Below are 21,438 nucleotides of genomic sequence, written 5' to 3'. Positions count from 1 at the left end.
TTCGTTTTTCCATCCCTACTTTTCACTAATACTGTAGCTGCTGCCTATAATTTAATGTAGTTCCATTTTCTGGACAGAATAAGACTTTCTTATTGACCTAGTCTGGATTTGATACTGTCTATTAATCTGGTCATTTTGCGGTTCCTCGTATATGTGAGAGTCAGTCAGGCTGTGAGGGAATTGCAGGTGTCAGAAATACAATCATAGCCAAAGCTCGGCCCGTGATCGTGAAGGCTGGCAGCTGTATCACATAACGAGATGGCCAGAGTGCTATCTTTTTTCCCCCTCTGCTTTAAAAAAAATTCTGCCCTCTTGGCCAAAATCCATTCTCCACTAAAATAAAATGTGGCAGCGTTTTATTTCTTGCTCGCCTGCCTGAAAATTACGTCGCTCGTGACGATGTGCATGCATATAAAACAATTTAAAAAAAGATGCAACGTTTTGCAAAGGAGTCACAGTAACAATTTAGAAATGAATTCATCTTCTAACTCATTTGCTCCTAATTCGAAAACGAAATACTGTTCCTGTCAGGGCATTATAAAACATGAGATTAAATTTTGCTGCTACCCGGGGAAACTCTGTTAAAATCTCACGTATCCCCTGAAATACCATCATGTATCCCCAGAGTCGGACATACCCTCATTTTAAGTTATGTCCTTTTCAGATTAATTTGCTCTTAATTTGAAAAGAAAACCATTTTGTAAACCACTGCTTTAGATGAGAGATGGGAAAGTACCATGTACACGCATCAGTGCCGATCCTAGCCATGTTCCAAAGTACTGGTTCCCATAACGGCTTCAGTTTTGTGACCGTTTTGCGAACAGTAAATAGAAATTAGGAAATCTGAAAATGTCAATTAATTTCTTGCAGTTTACAAAAAAATGCATCATAGAATATGTACACCTAAGAGTCAGCTGCTTCCTTTGTGTTCACTGTCGTGGAGATTTGTTGCATGTCTGTATTTTTGACACATTGGAGCAACCCTACTAAGTCCTAGTGTCCTCATTAGAGGACATCATGCCCTTTCCAATAATACTTCCTGTGTTTGGGTGGACAGATAAAGTGCACCCCTTTTTCGCTTTATCGGAGCTCTCCTCTAATGAGGGCGAGCGCTATAGAAACAATGTATGAAATTGTGGCAGCGTGACCGACCTTATTAGTCACGTCATGCAGCCCGGAGCGAGATCAGAAGGTCCGAACTGAATCACGTTAGACGCTCATCGGTCCTTCTTTATGAACAACAAACACAGATTACAAATACGCGTGGCTGTTTCGGTTTGCGTTTGTTGTGGTGACCTGGTGGGCGTGGAGCGCTCCACGCTCGCTCCCTCGCCGGCGCCTCGCTCCGTCTCCTTGCCCGCCTCACTTTTCTGCGCGCAAACTTGCTTTCATGCAACATCCTGATGCATTGTTGTTTCCTGCCTGCTTCCAATTAGACCAAGCGGGCCTACGCTCCGCAAGGCAGATGATTTACGGGGTGCTAGCTAACAATTACCTCGGCATGCGTTTTATCCTCCGTAGGTTGAAAACGTATCGATTGGCAGATTACAAGCGACAGCTCCCTGAACAGCAGAAAGATCAAAACACTGGACCCTCACTTGAGCAACAACAGAAAGAAAAAAACAGGACTTTTTAAACGATTATAATACCCCAAATCTGTAGCATCAGAAAACCGGCCAAAATATTCATGGGTTACCAAAATAAGAGCAGATTTTTTATTTGGATCTTTTATTTGGATTCATCACCATGATTATAGGGGAATAAAGCTAGTGGCCAATATTTTCAGTTGAAATTTTGATCATTTGGACTATTTCAGGTTTCTACATGATGAATCAATTACAACAAAAAAAAAGGAACGTGTTTTTATCAATTAATCGGTGCACCAAGACAAATAATTGACACTCCATGTATAATTTTCTTGATTAATTTTACTAGCATTTCAAATTCTATGTGCAACTTTAAAAAGAAAAAGTCTTACAGATTATTTGATTTAAAAAAAATAACGAGCATAACAGGTAAAAATGAAAATTATTACTTTAGCCTCAGGTAACCGCCGTTACGGCTCACTTATATTTTGAATTTGGTCATGTGGCAAAATTACAGAAGAGGATTCGAGCCAGTGGAGGAAAAAAAATTGGCAGGATTCTCACTTTAATCTCAGAATCATAATTTAATTTCAAATTCTTAGTCGTCTTATAGTTTTAGAATGTTCACTTCAGAGTCAGAATTAGGACTTTCTCAAAATTCTCACTTTAACATTAAAATTCTTTATTCTCATTTATGACTTTAGTCTCAGAATTTGTATTTTTATCCACTTTTGTGTACACATTAGTATGTTGAAGATAAGTGACTCCATTGGCTTTGTTGTTCTTGTGCGGCCGCCCACGGCCGCAGCGCCGGCGTGGGCGGCCGGCCACATTTGCTCGCCAGCTTGCAAACACAAAAGGCTTCAAGTCAGGCCGACTTCAACGCGAACAAAGAGCATCGCACCTTGCGTTGCGTGACGCCATTTTGCCAAACTACAACGGCTCAAGTTATTGTCACTTGACATGTGCCATCAAGGCGCAAATTGCTCTTCAAACTAATGCATTGATTTGAATAGTGATAGAAGAAGGATGCTACAGTTCCGAACGACCAGGAAGTTTACACAGAGAAAATGCTCACTATTAACATGAAGGACAATCATCAACACACCGGCGTCTACTGTACACAATTCAATATATCAACTCAATTTAGGAGGTTCTTGCTAAATCGCGACATCTTCAGGCCTTATGCGGAAATGCAACCTTGATGGAACGCTCTTGCCATGCCTTTCTTTATCACTAGTTTGGTTATGGTCCAATAAGATACGCCGTGATTGGTCCTTGAGCACATTTGATATTGTTTCTGTCCACAGCTAGCAAAGAAAAGTTTTCAAGGTATTAATTTAACGCAATAAATTGATTTGCAGTATCAATCTAGAACACATTCTAGAGTAAGAAAATATCCCAAGTGCTTCATGAGGCTTCATTTTTTCATCACTAGGATTAATTGTATTTAAAAAGTGATGATCATAACCAACAACAAAACTAGCATTTTACAACTGAAAATGGTTAATTAAGGTAGCGTCCATTTAAGGGGAAAAACACTATGATTTGATGAATTTTATGATTAGAAACGTGTTTGTTGCATGCAGTGCATTCACAGAATCGTCCCATAGGGAAATGCAATTTTCTTCTTTGTGACTTTAAATAAAAATGTTATCAGTACATATACCGAAACCTGTATTCTTTTAAACATGAACAAAAGAAAAGTCAACTTTCAACAACTATTGTTTTTTTACACCGTTTGTATTGATTACAGCTAAGTCTAAAACAGAAAAAAAAATAACAAAGTGCATCAAAGTGTCTGAAACTATAAAAAAAAGGACACAAATTCCTATTTTATCGCAATTACACTTCACATGACAAGAACAAAGCCTTTTGTCCGAGCCCCCCCCCCCCGCATCACCTCATGCCCCCACTATTTGAGAAGCACTGCTTTAAAAACAGGTCAGGGCTCAAATTGCCGCCACCCCTAGCCCCGCCCCTAGCTGCCATGGTAACAAAACATCATCATTGGATGATATGCGCTCAAAAAAGAAATGAATGTGCTCAGTAATTCTCCTCAATGTTAGCCCCCTCATAACCCCCCCAGTTTGATTGGAATAATATATATATATATATATATATATATATATTTGGAAGGGCACTTCCATAGTTGGGGGGCACAAGTGACCCAACTTTTCAAATGGTTTGAGCTTTGTTCCATCGGTTTTCATCCATGTTGATGAAGGCAGACACATTTCTGTCCACTCCAGCTTCACTTCCTCAGATGTTTGCCTCAGATTTTTCTCTTGTACAGGAAAAGGCGTGATTTCATTGGTTGGGAGCTTGCGGGGAGACGATGTCCCCTCGGTTAATGACACAAGGTCAAGGATTAGTTGTGTAAGCGGGCCCGGAGTCGCTTTTGTTCTTCTTCTTCCAAAAGTATGACTGGTAAGCTGTCTCTTTGAATGGATGAATCAAAAGTAAGAATGTGGCAGCTTGCTCGGAGTCAGGTTGCTGGCTAAATATATATATATATATATATATATATATATATATATATATATATATATATATATATATATATATATATATGTGTGTGTGTGTGTGTGTGTGTGTATTTGCATTTTTTTCTTCAGTTATACTGTTTTCTATTTTTTATTTTCTTTTTTATTATTATTTCAACAGTTTTGGCTCTCCTTAAAGCATAGATGTCAAACTCAAGGCCCGGGGACCAGATCCGGCCCGCCACATCAATTTATGTGGCCCGTGAATCCTGGGCAAACTTCAAATTTTTGGTTAAAATACTAAATTTGCAAGTTGTCCTCAACATTTAAAAATTTGGGGGTAAAAATAACAAACATTTTTTGTTCCCAATATCTCTTTTGAACAGTTTTTACCGGGCTCTTATTTCAAAACTAGTTAGAAGTGTGACAAACACACCTAAAATTGATTTGATTTCACAATTATATCGGCCCTCTGACAAAAATTATAACTACGATGCGGCCCCCGATAAATATGTGTTAGACACCCCTGCCATAAAGAATTGGGTCGGCCAGTTATAACTGATGGCCATTAAAATAAAAATAAATAAATAAATAAAAAGTCCGTCCCACACCGCAGCCAATTTTGTGTCACTGGTAGAAAATGTTGTCCGTAGCTTTTTTTTTTTTTTTTTAATTTCCAAGTGTTGCTTAGTACTGAGAGATATTTGGCATGGCTGTTGTGTCCACAATCTCCTGAGACAAATCCAAGTGCAAAGCGTGAGAGAAGTGTGACGGAAGGTTTTAGATGAGACACATCATCCGGACTCAAACTCGCCGATTTGACAGACTAATCGTAATAATCAGCTTTTTTATTTTTTTGTTATCTGGCAAGGTTCTTGCTCAGACCTCATTTAGCACAAGTTCCACTGGGGAAATTGCAAACAAGACAGAAATCCACCAGGGATGCCTGGGAATGGGAGGAGACACACATACCCGGAAAATAGCATGCGTCCACATCTGCCAACTACATTATGGCGTCCAGTGGGGATAAGCATAGAGAAATCATGTTTGCTGTCACGTCTTGCGCCTTCCTCCATTTATTTTACATCGGCGGATATTAATATGCCATTTGACACCACTACCACAAAAGATTTACAATGAAAAAAAAAATAGTCGTATTTTCATGTATTGACTCTTTGAAAAGGAAGGCTGCGATACCGGCCACCGATACTTACACACACGCACACACATACACATAGCCAATTCACAGCATTTCACTTAACAGAGTTACTTTAAATTTCATTTTTTTGTATTGGCCAAGAGCTAGAAAGTTATTTATTTGTTTGTGGGTTGTTTTGGCTCACTGCCCAATGGGCATTTATGTTACTGCCCTTTTAAGGCACAGGGAAAGGTGCATAATACTGGCCCTTTAAGAGCCTTAGGCCAGCATCACAAGGGCAGATGAGAACACGGTTTCTTCACCGTAATGTTTGCCTTTTATTTAATGTATTTTTGTTTAAAGAGCTTTGGAACTACTATGGAATTACATTTATTATTTTATTGAATCAAAGATATACCTGTGGATTCTTTTTAGAATTGTATTTCTTGTATTTGAACCTGGGCTAGCATACAAGTAAACCAAGCAGCCAGAAGTCTCAACCCGCACAATGTTGCTTAACAAATCACAACTATTTTTGTTTGTTTTCAACACGTGTGTCATTAATATTATTTTTATATCTTGAGCAATATGTGTTTTAGAGATGACAGTGTGATGTATATAGCACTTGTCCCCATTGCAAAAAAACGAGCCACGTTGTGAAAAAGAAAAAAAATCTCACTCACTTTCACCGCTTGTTCTTCTACTTGCATATACTCCCAACAGTCATTCCATCTTAAAAGAAGCGCATTTCTTTTTTTACTTTCGCTGGATGAGTGGATGTGTCGCTGCTCGTTCGTTTCGCAAAGAAAAGAGGTTAGCATGTGTAATTCCGCACTGCTAGCTAGGAACGTTTCTGTCCATGCGTTTGATTGGATGAATAGTGTGAGTGAAACGTATCGTATCATTGGCTGGACACTTGTCACTGTCACGATGCAAAATCGTACAGAAAACAATATTAATGGTCTAATTAATCAGATCGGATGAGGTCTAATATTAGATATCACTTAATATGTTTATATTGCATTTTGTTTTATGCGTAGCATAGCTTTTCTTGTGCGCTGAGAACATGCGAGCAGTGCGCAATTGCGCACGCGCGCAGTTTGGAGGGATCACTGGGCGTGACCCTCCTGTCAAAATCCGACAGGTGAGTCACAGCTCTATGTAAACATCAGCTGAAACATTACCTGACAAAAAGACGAGTCACAGACCATCATGTGACAATCTCAAGAAGGCTAAAGATTTTAAACGTTTTTTATTTTTGAATTTGAAAGTAAATAGTTCTGGTTAATATGTAGCAAACTAATGCAAATTTGAGGACTAATTGTTCCTGAATCGATCTTGATTCTCTCGAGCACCGTGCCATCCTTTGTCCACAAAGCCTCGCTTAGCGATGTTGCGACGGTCAACCGCTGAACCTTCCTGAGGTTGCCATAGCGATCCCCTATCCGCAATTCAAAGCCAACCGGCGACGTAAACGGCGGAAGACCTCAGTAAAGATGGCCGCCTTGATCTCCGACTCGGCGCCAACGTCAGCGAAGCCACACGTATGCGTTCTCCATCTGTTACAAAACAAAACGGGGCATTGCGCAAGCCTGGGATTTGTGACATTTGACTTGGCTTCCCTTGCCAAAAAGAAGGCGCCGGGTGCCCACGCTCGCATCCGCTGCAATCCGCAGCCTTTTTTTTTTCAGCAAACACTTCTCTCACAAGGTCAAGCATCGCACGGTGACGCAACGGTGTACGCTTTTTCGAAAAACATATCCACTTTGCAGTGCTGCTAATGATTTTCTTTGCTTTTGTGTAAATAATTCACACAGAAGCGAAGTCAAGAGGGGGCACGTAACTGCGGGTATTATTTTAACTGAAAGCACATGCTTGAAAACTCAACACTTATTTAACTGAAAACATTAAATCTAGTTTTTACTCTGTTGGATAATTATTATTATTTGGATCAGTCTAGTCCTAAACATCTGACTCACTGATTGACACAAAATTAAATGACATGCCAATGACAAGATACACCAAAAAGTCTCATGGATCCATTCCCAAAATTGAACAGGAAGTCAGACATTTTGGGCAGATTCCAGGTCTTACGTTGTTTTTTTTACCACAGCCCTGGAAATCACTTTCTCTGATTGACATGAAATTGCACCAACATGCCAATAATAAAAAGGGTATACCGAAAAGTCTCATGGACCTATGCCTGAAACTAAAGAGGAAGTCAGCCATTTTGGGCTGATTCCAGGTCTCATTGTTTATTTTTTGCGCAGCCCTGGAAATCACGTTCTCCAATCGACATGAAACAGCACCAACATGCCAATTAGAAAAGGGGCTTACCAAAAAAAAGTCTCATGCTCCTATGCCCAAAACTAAACAGGAAGTTGGCCATTTTGAACATTCTGGTAGATTCCACAGCTCTTTTTTTTATCATCATCATCCCTGGACATCTGTCTAACTAAACATCTCACTGGACAAATTTGGAAGACATGTTTATCTATGACAGTGCTTCTCAAATAGTTGGGCGGGCCCCCAGCGGGGGCACTTTGATGCACTTGGTTATTTTTTTCAGTTTTAGACTAAGCCATAACTCGTATAAACGCTGTAAAAAATGATTAACAGTTGTTGAAAGTTAATTTATATTACTTTTTTCCTTTGTTCATAATCTTATTTATAGTCAGAGAAACAAGACACACCAAAAGGTTTCAAGGACCCCAGCTTGAAATTGAAAAGGAAGTCAACCATTTTAGTTTGAAGAGCTGTCATAGAAGATGGTTAATGACTGCTGCAATCCAGTAGCCGCTAACAAACGTTTCTATTATTTTTATCAATTTCAAAAAAACTAAATATTCAGTCACGACACACCAATAAAAGATTTTATTCAAGATTTTCTTTCTGATATGTTCACATTTTCGCAATCATTTGAATAAAAGTTAGCAGACATTCTTTGTACTGCAAACGGCGCCTTGTAGCTTTTGGCACATAGTACAAAGTGGGAGCATGTCGGGGAGGAGTGGGTGCCTTGTGTGTGTGTGTTTTTTGCTGACAGGCAGGTTACAGCTCAATGAACCCGAAGAGGAAAGAGAGCATTCAAAAATATCAATGAAGGAAAGCGTTCACACGGTGCGCTCCACCACGCCGGCGGCTCCGAAATCAATACGAAGCTCAGGTCTGTCAGATAAAAGCGGCGCTTTAGGCATTGGCAGCGCTTAGCGGTGCCGCGCGTTGGCTAACTTATGTGTTGCTTCAATTCTTTTGGTGTTTTGCAACATGGCGCCTTCTCCTTTCAATTCATTAAATATCACAGACTATCATTCAGTTGGACGCTTGAAAGGAGGTTGACGATGACTCAAAGGCCGCAGCCCGAAGTGATGCAATTCAGATTTTTTTTGCTCCTTTCTGACCTGTATCTTATCTTTTGGTGGCAGTGTGAATAACACAAATTTGTCAAATGTGACCCAGGCCACTTGGTTGTGGTGCTAAATCCGATACGTGTCAGATCTTTTCCAACTTCGGTCTGAATGGCCAGGTCGCATTCATCTGATTGGCATTAAACAAACAAAGAGAACTCAATGGCGAGACAGTGAGATGGATTTTGCCTCTCGTCTCTTTCTCCCGCTCACTCTGTTAGCAGATTGCAGGCCTCATATTTAGGATTTTTTTTTTTGTTAGCTCACATGACAACTCTGAGACTAAACTAGACAAAATCCTACCGAGCATTTTTTTTCTTCACTGGCCCTAACTTATAATTCATTCAGAGAAACACAAAAATGGAGAACCTTTTTTAAATTGGGTTTGTTTGATGACACAATGGCCTGTGATTTGCTCAGAAAAAAACCCCACACTGTTTGTGTAGGAACAGGCTCGTGCCTATTGATGCTCCAATGTCAATGGTTAACCGAGCCTGCCGTTTTTGGGGTCTCCTGAAAAGTGATGATTGAGGAACGAGGATCCTGCGATGCCAGCGATGTGTTCACTGGCTTAATAGTGGTTGGTAAATACTGGTCTTGAAGTCCATTTCTGCTTCCAAGTGGCATCGCGGTCTTCAGTACAGGCGCTTTCAAAGTCATATAAATAGCTGCTCGATTTTGTTGCCCATCATCAGCACAAGAGTTTTGAAGAAAGGAGCTTCTCTAGACAATGCCCTCGCTGCGCTTGCTCCTCCACACCACCAGGGCGGTCATGAGCAGGGTGACCAGAATGGGCATGGCGATGAAGGGGCCCAGGATGCGGTTGGGTGGGTCCCTGAGCATCCGTCCCGACAGCGAGCAATTGTGGAAGTAGGTCTTGTGCACGCGGATGAAGAAGTCGTCCACAAGCAGGTTGGGCCAGAAGCAGTCCATCTTCAGCGCCACCAGGAAGGTGCAGTTGGTCAGCTCACCGTATAGTCTGCAACGGAGACAGCCGATCAGTAAAACTTTATGAACGTTATAATGACGATCGATTTATCCTTGAAGGAATTGATCGGAAGCCTCGGCCTGACAGTGCGATGGATGATGCTTGATCCAGATGGATCGCTCACGACGGTTCAGGCCACCGATTGGTTAAAAAAATAAAGTCCACGTGCATCATTTAGCAGCAGAGAAATTTGAAAACCCTCCTAGATCACATAAGTCATATGTAATTTAAATCAGGTAGTTATGGGAAAATGAAGCCTCGTGAAGTACTTGTCATATTCCTTCATTCCTCTAGATGGCGCTCGTGGTTTTAAGATGAAAGCTACTGCAATGAAAACGTATACAATTTAAAACAGTTATATTTATCTATGTATTTTTTGCTGAACTTATTCAAACCAATATTTTTTATCCTTGCGCCTGTAAATATGGAATCATGCAATTTTTTTGGGGGGGGGGGATAAAAACACTTTCATCACAAGATTTATTTGCTTTCGTTCAGAAAAGCTTTCAACGGCAACGAATGACCCCAAATACTGAACTATGTTGGGATCGCTCCATGTTTTCGTCTTTGGCGAAGGTTGGCGAGGACAGGCGGATATTTTCGGACGTCCTGCGAATGGCTATTGTGGACCGACGCGCTAATTGGAACAGCGGGGTGAATGTGGAACAGCTCGTTGATTTTCTGGACGACCTGACGGGCATAATCAAACTGTCGGTGGTGGAGGCAAACAGGAGGCGAAAAAAGCTGCCGTCATGCTGTTGTGATGGGAGAAGATGACGGGCAGACGGCGGCGGCGCTGCCCAGGATGTCCGCATTGTTTCACCGTACAACTTCCTTAACGTCATTAGTCTTTTTCTTTGCTGGGACTGAGCACTCATCAGAAATATTTAGGAAACGGGGGATAACACAAAGCTATAAATAAGCATTGCACGCATTCTTAAAAAAAACAAACATTCATTATATAGGTCTACATCTAAGCTCATCAATATTTGTCAAGCAATCCCTTCCAGACTCCTCTCCATGTCTTTGATCCCGCACCATCTGGATCTAGAATGTAGAAATTAATTTTCAGTATTATATATATATATATATATATATATATATATATATATATATATATATATATATATATATATATATATATATATATGTGTGTGTGTGTGTGTGTGTGTGTGTGTTTTCTCTTCCTTGGTATATTCAATAAACAAACACACAAACACATCCCACCCTCCCATTTGTCATTGAGAGCATTATAACAATAACAAAGAATATACATTTTTAATTTAACAAATGCATCCTTCAGACATGCATCTACTTATCATAATCATATGCAAATACACACACACACGCGGCTGCTTTAACGCCATAATATTATTTGTCATGCCAACGATACGGCAATTGCACCCTGTCAACAGTGAACTAATAATAGCATAATAAATGACACGCATTATACTATGAATGTAGAGACACACAAAAATACTTGGGCGTCAGGGTCATGAGGGGACGTATGAGTTATTTTCAACCGACGACTTAAAAAAAAAAAGTCAAACTTTTGTTTGAACTTAAGCACATAACATAATATATAACATAACATAATTTAACGAGAAGTAGTAGCTTTTGTTTTGAATGGCAAGACGATGAGATTGCTAGATTGATGACTTGTCATTTCAACTCGTCCCTGAAGAAAAAAAAAAAAACGACGAAGCGTTGCACTGAACAATTGAAACGTAATCGCCGTACGCCGAGCGGAAGGATTTTGAAACTTGATATGAAAAATGGCTTTCACGGCTGAAAGGAAAACAAAGGCTTTGGGGGGAGGGGACCGTTGCAGCATCTTCTGCCGCCCCCGAACATGAGAAAAGGTCGTAAGTCATAGGTCTTTGAGATGAGCTCATGAAAAATGGAAGCAACAACAAAAAGGCGTTTGAGTTTCTGCACATCACATCTAACCTTCCATGCGCACTTTCAAGGCTAATCCGGCGTTTGGAAAATTCTCATAAAAGGTGTGAAAATATTGAGTGCGTTAGAGCTGCGAAAAGCGGCAAGAAGCCATTTGCAATTTGATGTCTAATGAGACGCTAAATTGGAGCGCGTCACAAAATTGAAGACGCTCGGCTTTACACACTACTGAGTGCGCAATTTTGCTCGAGCCGAGACACAAAAGACTTTTTCAATTTATTACACGACAGCTGACAGGCAAGCATGGATGACTTAACCAACCGCCTGAAACGCAGAGAAGAAGAAGAAAAAAAAACGCTTGTAAGGGCAAGAAAGTGAGCTATTTTTAAACTAAGAGCCTTGAGTATCAAAACAAAACAAACAAACAAAAAAAAACTAAGGCAAGGCCAAAGGGAACAAATGCAGCTGTAATTATGATTAATCATAAAGCGGAAATATTTGCCTCTAGATGATTTCATGGAATGTTTTGGGTGCTCGTGTTTATCTCTTCGAATCTGATCTGAAATCAGAGTAAGCCTCTCTTTTCGGATTCAGATAACGCCCGGAAGTTGAAATGAAATTCATCGTAACAATTTCGTATCGCTTGCAAAGAAAATGACGCAAAGTCAATATGCGGACCACAGTAGCTAAGCTAAGATCAATCGGAGCAGAAAGCACATTCATAAAAAGTGGACTATCATGGACCAGACTTTTATAGCCACTTACGGCGTGCACCTCGAACCCGTCGAGACGACGATGAAGCGATGAAAAATAAAACGAGGGAACTCATCAGCGGGCAGACTGACTCAGGCAAAACAAACTAATCTCAGAAAAATCAGTACAAAATTAAATTCAAAGTACAGTACTCCAATTTCCGATTCCAATTTCATTCCTATATCCATTCTAAATACTCCAATACTCACAGGAATCCAATACTCACAGGAATATTCTCTTTCTACATAACTAGCGTATTACTAGCTCATCTAAAGCAGTCTAAAAAGTGGTGTCCAAACTGTGGTCCGGGGGCCATTTGCAACCCACCACTCATGTAACAGCAGCCCAAGGCATAAACTAAAAATGGCATGCCATGGCCTGTAAGGGCAATAAAAAAAAGAAAATGAAAACGTTCATACACTGTAGAACTCCTCCAAATACGCATAAATATAAATAAATACTAATTTGTCAAATTACATTTATATTATTAAGCGATAAAACACCATTTCTTTTTGAAACAAAGCTGAACAAACAGCAGTCCACTTTAGAAATAATGTCGGCTTGATTTATGAGCATATCACATTATTGATCATAAAGTAACGGTTGAAAATTGACGTCTTGCTACAGCCTGCTCTTGTATTGGCTTTGAATGTGGAACTGGAAGTCAGCTGCTGTTCGGAGAAGGTGCGGAGCGAGTCGCGTGGGACATTGCGAAAGCCATTTTGCGGCGCTTCATTCAATTAATGAGAAAAAAAACATTTGAATTGCTTGCTTGCTTTCAGCATGTTGAATAAATTCAAGATGAACATTTTGAAACTGACCTTTGAACCCTTCCATTTTTCCATTTGTGATCCTCAAACAAAAAGCTTTGGACAACCCTGCAATAGATTCGTCTGTTCTTCTTTGTGTCTGCATGACTGGACAGTGAGTTGTTGGTTCTCAAATGGGAGTATAAATGAAATGACTTCCTTGAAATTTTAACAAAGTTCCTGCGCATATAATTTAATGCTTAGTAATGCAATAACAAAACAACATTATTCTTATTTTGCATTTCACACTTTAAATTGTGAATTTTGTAGAAAATAGCATGGAAAAAACACACACTGCTTCGTTGTTTTCGTCCTTTTTTCTTTCCTGTAAAATTTGGATTTTCCTCAAGTGGTCCCCTCATTTTGGCCTGTAACAATATATGAATAAAATTTTCATAAAGACAGACACAATGAAAAGAAAATCTCATCAATACACATTTTAGTTGAGAATAATGCACGTGTTGGAAAAGAGTGTGAAGAAGAATCTTATCTAGTATTTCTCCAAAAATTATTAAAAAAATCAAGTTGTCTTGGCTTCTATTTAATGGCATATTGTTTCAAATCTTGAACGGAATCTACGTATACTGTCTGAAATGTTTTTTTTTCTTCATTACTGCTGCATCCAAGTGAGGGACTGAGGGAAGCGATTACAGTTTCAAATGTTCCAAATAAAGGCAGCTTGAGAGCTAATATGCCATTTGGAAACATTTATCACATAAACCTTTGGGAAATGAAAACTCCATCCTTTTCGGAATCACGAGGCCCAGAAGAAAATTTTCTCCGAAGGTCACACACATTATTACGTATAAGGCCATGACTTTCAGAACTTTTCTTAGTTTGCACACTACTCGGTTAATTTGTCATTATTCCAGCTCCAACTGCATAATTGCCGGGGTCATTAAATAGAGACGGACTCCGGCTGTGAAAGATCTTTTGGAGGGGCAATCAAGTTATGCCCGTCAGGATGAAACAATTCATTCCAACATTTGGCTTCCAGTTGCCTGCAGTGGTAATTGAATGAGACGCATTAATAATGTCATCATTTTAATTTGAATTCTCTGCATTCATCTAAGATTCGCACAAAATGAGTCTGACCGTTTTTTTTTTGTTCCCGACCAAGGACGTCGAAAGTCTGACCATTAAATCTTATGACATTTGTTTTTTGAGTAACTGCTTTGTTTTTAACTCATTTAGTTGTGTTGTAATTATCAAGATAGTTCTTGGTCTCAAGACCGTTCTTAAAAACACCTTTTGATGCTCGGATGCTTGGAATCGAAGGGATTTTTGGATGTCTACAGTCTTAAATGTTTTGAACGTACGTATTTCGTAGTGTGATAATTGATGAGATCGGTCTTGGTTCTTGAGACCACTTTTTGAGGGTCTCGTCTCAGAAACAAAGGCATTTTTACACGGTCTTGTTTTAGTCTTGGAGAGGGTGGATTTTTGATCAAGATCAGGCCTTCATTACTGCAATCAGTGAGAAATGCAGGACGTCAACCGGCTGATTATTTTAAATCATAACCTTTTTTCTATACATTTATCCTCTGGTCTAAGGTGGTTAAAGAGAGGATTTGTCACAATGATAGGATTACATTTTCAGGAGTCTACAATCTTGGATGTTTTTGAACTAATTCAGTGTTATAGTTCTTAAGATCTGTCTTGGTCTGAAGACCGTTCTCGGATCAACTTTTTGAAGGTCTCGTCTTGGAATCACAGTCTTCTCGATTTTGGTGAGGGCGGGCTTGGAATTTTCGATCGAGAACCCTCAAGACTGCGTTAGTATTACTGCGATTGGTGAGAAATGCAGAAGGAAGTTTTAAGACTTGTACGATTTTTTTAGAAAAAAAAAGGCTTTGGCTTTTTAATGTTAATATTTTTAACATGTTTAAGGTTCCGGTTGTCGAGATTGGTCTCAAGAGTCTTGAATTTTCAGACTTTTCCTGGGCGAATTCCATGGTTTATATTTTCCTACGAGGTTTTTGTTTAGTTTTTTTGTTCAATGAACCGCAGCATTGCTCCGGCTTCACCATTCCTCCATCGAGAAAAGGACTCACAGAATCTGACGCACGTAAAGAATTTTCCAACGGCTTCATTAACCGACCCCCTGCCGCAGTCTGACGCCTTCGCGTCTCAAGTTCTCTATTGCAGGCGGAAGACAACACAGCCCCGTATTGACTTTGAAAATAACAGAGAGGCCATGCTACTGTATCTCCCTGGCCTTCTCTAATTGCATGCTCCCCTGCCGCTGCTTGAGTCATGATGGATGCAGGTATGAATCTAAAAATACGCACGTTAGGCAGACTTACACAAGCTAATGAGAGCAAAAACTATGATTAAAGTATAAAGTCTTTTATTTGCAGTGGGGCGCAACTCTCATTATGTGTTGAGGATACCTGCTTTTGATTAGAAAGTACAAAGTAGCAGTCACCCAAACCTCTGGGCCAAGAGGATGTGAGCAGTGTGTCTCGGGAGGAACGAGTAGAAGGACAAAGTCTTTGGACTTGCTCAGTCAAGATGTCAGCTCTTCTTCAATTCTCTTTTTAGAGTACAACAAAAGAAGCCCTGTGCCATGTGCTACACACACGTTGTGGATTACGCATATGCTGTGAATAATGTATAGCGCTATCCACGGTGACCCAGAAAAGGCGTAAAGGAGGAATGCAGATGTAAAGTTGACGGTGTTTAAGAGTTATGACCATATTGGTTTGATATTATAATATCGGGTTTTTGGTCTTTGCTGTGTGAGTTGAAGCAAACTAGTGCAGGACATGCATAGTGTTGAACCGATCTGATCCCATAAACCTTTCATGCATATCGATATGCCCATTTGTGTGTTAAGCTAGGGGTCTTGTCCTGTTTTTCGAACTTCCCAGGCGGCGCGACCAACCGATTTTACCACATGTACAGCGCTTCGGAGTAGCAATGGCTTTAAAGTCAGAATTCTGAGAATAAAGTCAGAGAACAACGACATCATTCTGAGGAATTCTGATGTCATCATTTTCAAGTGAGAGTTTAAATTGGGAATTCTGTTGCTTCTCAGAAACCTCACTTTAAAATCAGAAAGCAAGAGTCAGGATTCTCAATTTCATCTCAATTACTGTATCTGACTTTCATTCTTAATGCTAAGCATTAAAAAGAGTGAAATTGCAAGCCAATTTTGAGCATTGTGATCATGATGATGTCCCCTCCCCTAAACTTGTTTCCACCGATTCATATTTACAAAAAACAAAGAAAAAACACATTATTGAAGTCAATTAACATCAGTGGTGCTCCTTGGTAGAATTTATATTGATGTCGAAATTTGTTTAAACTGTTTACACAAAACCATTTCAACACGTTTAATTTCAGATCATTAGTCTACGTTCAAGGACAATAAAATATCAACTTACTGTTGATGAGCACAAATTCCGAGCATTTGAAGAAATCACAAAAGTATTTAAATAACTGAGTATTAAAAAAATGATTGCTGAATTTGATATTGATTAGTTGTCGCTCGTTAAACCGTCGCACTTTATAAATATGCTGTTACTATCATCAAAGAGCATTCAATTGGATTTGTTGCTACTAGCAGAAAGCCTGTTAAAATCTTACGCTTGAAGAGCCTTCACATCCCCCTGGGGTACCGGTCCCCCCATTTGAGAACCGCGGCTCTAGTCTATCAGTGCTTTTGAAACAACACGTGAACTCGTCTGAATCCAGAGCATGCTTGACATTTCCAATGTGTGTTTGCACTTTGGCTGAACCCACACAAGTCAAATAGCACCACCCCAAAAAAATGCCTTTACAGTCAGATTTACTTGAGCCGGCAGGTGGGGGAGCATCAATAATTTAAAGACAGATTCCCTCCTGACGCTGACCTTTAAGCATATGTGCTTGGGGCATAGCGGACAAACATCTTGAACCACTGAGAAGGAAATGTGCTATTTATAGCACAAGTGGACCACCCGACAATGTCCAAGGGGTCCACGCTTGATACGCTTTGACAACTAAGACCGATATTGGCCTGGTTTGATATAAGTCTCTTATCCAGTCAGACTTTTAGAAAGAAAGCCAATGTCGCCTTCCCAACCAAGAAAAGAGGAAGTCCCATGCAAATGTTGCGATTGTTTGTTTACATGTGAATGTTTGCTTTGCAGGACTCACTCAATGGTGTCTTCCCAGCTGCACCAGTGTCCCTGGTCCAGCTCTTGCATGTCCAGTCGGAATTTGGCCAAGCAGAACTCCTCAATGGCATATTCGTAGTGGGGTCCGCAGCCCAGTGCGCACGTGCACTGAGTCACTGTTGGGGATGTAAATGAAAGAAAGACAATAGCATGAAATAAGCAGACTAAAATATAAATATAGTACAAAAATATATTTATTGTCCTTGATCATTATTAAGGAATAAGGATAATATTAAAGGCCTGGGTGCTATGAATGCAGTTTCAAAAAGAGTACCAACAACTATGACTACTGCATTTAATGTAATAAAAAAATGATCAAACTATCAAAAGCATAAATGATATAATGGATGAATTTAATGATTACTTCAATAATATTGGCCCGGCCCACAATTAGCTTCAACAATTGCGTCATCAGACTCGAAATGAGCATGTGACGGTATTCCCACAAAAATTCACCTTCCATGGTCTGATAGCTGACAAATGAAGTTGTTCAAACTGTGAATGTGAAAAAAAACAACAAGAAAAACAACAGAAAAAAAAAAAAAACAACAACCGACAGATGAGCTGGACATAACCGTTAATAAACAAGTCAAAGAAATTGCTAAACCGTTCCCATATTTTTAATTTTTCATTTGCAACTGCCAAGATCCCAAAATATCTTGGTCTCGTCTTAGTGTTGACCGGTAAGGGTCGTTGTCCGGTATTTGTCTCTCCCTCCAAGATTCTAGGTCTTCTCTCGATCCCAAAAGTCTTGGTCTTGTTTTGGTCTTGACCTCCAAAAGTCTTGTCCTTGCCTTGCTCCAACGCTTCAAAAGATCTTGTTCTCGTTCTCTAAAGTTCTTGCTCTTGTCTTGCTCTCAGCCTCCAAATGTCTTGTCTATGTCTCTACCTCCAAAGGTTTTGCTCTTGTCTCAGTCTGGATACCTTCTAATCTCGATTATGTCTTGGTTTCAGTTGGAGTGGTCTCTACTACAACACTACTATATAGTGTAACTTTATGAATGATGGCATCTACCGTCAATCATGGATCTTTGAGGTTGGTGACTCCTTCCACAAGTACTTTGGCATCAAATAATCACTTTTTTTTTTCATACAAGAATAAATATGCCTCCAGCTATATGCACGCAAATAAAGTGCAGCTATTTTTGCTCTCACCGACGTCATTTTTATAAGTGATGATTCATCGAGAAGGAAATCTCAATTTCTGGCTTTTCATCTAACTTGTGTTGGACCACCTCTGTTATTATTCAATACGGCAGCACGACGCCCACAGTTTTGACTTTCAAACAGTTTTTAGTGGCTGCTCATAGATGAGCATGCAAATGTGTTGTTCTCACCACAGTCCACGTTAGACTTTGTACACTTGCCCAGTTTTATGCATGCTTTAAAACCCACACAGTTGTCTCTTGAAAAAACTTGCTGAGCCCTGATGAGTGTTTCATGACAACGAATGTTTTATTTCTATTCTGAGTCAGACATCCTCTAGACATCCATTTTACAGCATGAACAAGTTCTGATTGGCCACCCATTGAGCATAAATGTAAAATATCTCTTTAACAGAGAAATCAGCACTTCAAGGATGATTGACTTTAATTGCTTGCACACAATTAGTTGAGTCTCAGAAATCTTTTGTTGGTTTGCGTTGGTATGATTAAATCAGAGCGGTGCTGTTCATTTGCTGTCTGTATCTCAGACTCTGAGGAGGTTCCAGAGTCTTCTGAGGTATTAGTAGTAAGTATAAGTCCGCATTTATGGACTCCAAGTTAAGTCTGAGTCACAAAGGTACGAGTCCAAGTCAAGCCTGAGTCAAATGAGGTCAAGAGTGAAACTTAAGACGGATAAATATTCTTTTCACAACCAGAAATGAGAGAAGTTTCATCATGTTCAAAAGCTTTCTGCAATGGCATGGAATCCTTTGCTTAACCGAATGTGTGTGCTGAAAAACAATGCAAACAATCTGAAAAATCAAGATATGAGTTTGACATGTCATATGTATCCGAAATTGTCTTCATATAGAATCTGCAGGTTGTTTCTCTCTTTTTCAGACACAGTGCCTAGCGTCAGTTCTTGATATTTACTAAAAGCTAATTTTATAACTATGCTTTGGCTAACATCAATGAAAGAAAAGGACTGGATTTTTTTCTGAAGAAACATAGTTAGCCTCACCCGAGGCGCAAATGATTTTTTGCAAGTCTTACGGCTGAATCTGACTCAAATGCCAAGGAGTCTGAGTCAAGTCCCAAACAAGAAGTCAAAAGATGTGTTTCTGGTCGCTTTTTTGACAAATAACGCTGGGAAGCCTTTGCTTCTTTGAGCTCCGCCTCCTGGCTTTGATCGGCTAAACTGGGAGGTGAACAGGCTGGTGTACACATAGGAAAACCAACAACAGGTGAAACTAAAAACATTCCAGAGCAGCGAGGATGATGAGCCAAGCGTTAAATTGAGTGTTTGCAGCAAATAAAATCAACTTGAATTTGAATGTACCTCAAGTGAGTTTGCAGCGAAAGCAAAGAAAGGAAAGGAAAATAATTGCCTTCAGTTCCGCAGGCTATTCCAATATAATCAGCTCCATTTAATGGTATTCGGGGGGAATATTATGCTTATGTTTAATATGAAGAGATAAACTTCACAGCCAGGTCACAAATCTCTCAGTGTAATGATCCCGCAAATCTCCAACCAGCTGTTCACTCTATTCCTCAACATATGAAATTTATTTGGCTGAAAATGCGTGAAAATATACCACAAGGCATTAGTAGAATTGGTCCATTATCCATTCATCAAAAAATATTAAGCACAATAATTGACAATTATATATACAGTATATATATATATATATATATATATATATATATATATATATATATATATATATATATATATATATATATATACTGTATATCTTATTCAACATACATCGTTTGGCGATTAAAAAAAACACACACACACTGGACTCAAATCATGAGAGAAAAAGTTGCAGTTTATAATGCAAAATTCAGGGTACATTTGAACGTATTTGAAAATATGTCTGAATGTACTTGCACATGTTTGAATGTAAATAAATACCTGTAAATACGTTGGAAGTAAATTGCTAGTCAAGAATGTTTATATTTAGCGTGAGTACATTCTAACATATTTGCATGAACATCTGCACGTACTTGTCGGGTAATGCTGAACATATAACATTTGTTCCTATAATACCCAGCAGTATTATGGGGGGAAAAATTCTATGTTTTTAAAATTTCAGTTACAAGTACCTTTCAATGAAATTTATCGGAAAATGCATTAGAAACTATTTAGAAATACAATTGAATATACTTGGATAAATGCTAAAAACATAACATTTGTTTTTATAATACCCCGTGGTATTACGATAAATAAACGCTATGTTTTTAGCTTTTAACTTATCAATACGTTTGAAAGCATTTGCAAAAATGTTCAAACGTATTTAAAAATACATTAAATAGGTACCAGTCAAAGGCTTTGGAAAACGGCAAACGGCATAGGCTAATAATTACGTGACGGGCCAAAGTCAACTCAAGTCAGGTCAGAAGGTTGACTGCAGTCAAATGAGCTGAAATGAGGCAGGCACAGTTTCTCATTTCCCAGAGATGTGCCGCGCAAATGTCTGACGGATTAGAGGAGAGAAGGCGAGAAATAGAGATGTGCCGTCCTTCTATTTCACTTGGAACTCTGCAGCTGTCAATCACGTGCGCACACATACCTCCACTGATATCTAATAAGACAGTGGAGACCCAGAGGGCAGACTTCATAATAACATCTGTGAGTTGTTGACATTGTTAAGTGGGGAGCGGGATCAAGGACAGATTTTCTTCAAAGGGACGTAAAAATGACTTCATTATCCTGTTTGTCTCTTTGGCCTTGAAAAGGTCTTGCGTCCCACATGTGGATCATATATATATATATATATATATATATATATATATATATATATATATATATATATATATATATATATATATATAACTTAATTTGTGTATGTTTTGTACACGTGTTTTGTACACAAAGTATCTATGGAAGCGAGGAGCTAGCAATATAATACTCACAAGTACATTTGAACGTATTTACGGGTTTAGACTCCATGTACATTTGAAAATATTTGAGTGGATGTTCAGCACGTATTAGAAAATACATTCAAACATACTTACATATTCAAATACTGTATATTTAAACTATGTTTGCATGTACTTG

General features: G+C 39.2%; 1 protein-coding gene across 2 annotated transcripts in view; it reads right to left on the bottom strand.

Annotated features, from left to right (window-relative positions):
• Positions 1 to 8,056: 8,056 nt before the first annotated feature.
• ramp1 (receptor activity modifying protein 1) overlaps positions 8,057 to 21,438 on the bottom strand; it is a 25,326-nt gene continuing 11,944 nt past the window's right edge. For both annotated transcript variants that reach the window (XM_088414637.1, XM_088414638.1), the window contains exons 3-4: positions 17,210 to 17,345; positions 8,057 to 9,596 (exon numbers count right to left, since the gene is read on the bottom strand). In XM_088414637.1, the coding sequence (XP_088270763.1) occupies positions 9,341 to 9,596; positions 17,210 to 17,345 (392 nt within the window). In that variant the 3' untranslated portion in view covers positions 8,057 to 9,340. The remainder of the gene's footprint in view (positions 9,597 to 17,209; positions 17,346 to 21,438) is intronic.

This window comes from Hippichthys cyanospilos, chromosome 5 (assembly GCF_059441005.1).
Source record: "Hippichthys cyanospilos isolate Australia breed blue-spotted pipefish chromosome 5, RoL_Hcya_1.0, whole genome shotgun sequence".
NCBI classification, from domain to species: domain Eukaryota; kingdom Metazoa; phylum Chordata; class Actinopteri; order Syngnathiformes; family Syngnathidae; genus Hippichthys; species Hippichthys cyanospilos.
This window is presented reverse-complemented; position numbering and strand designations above follow the sequence as displayed.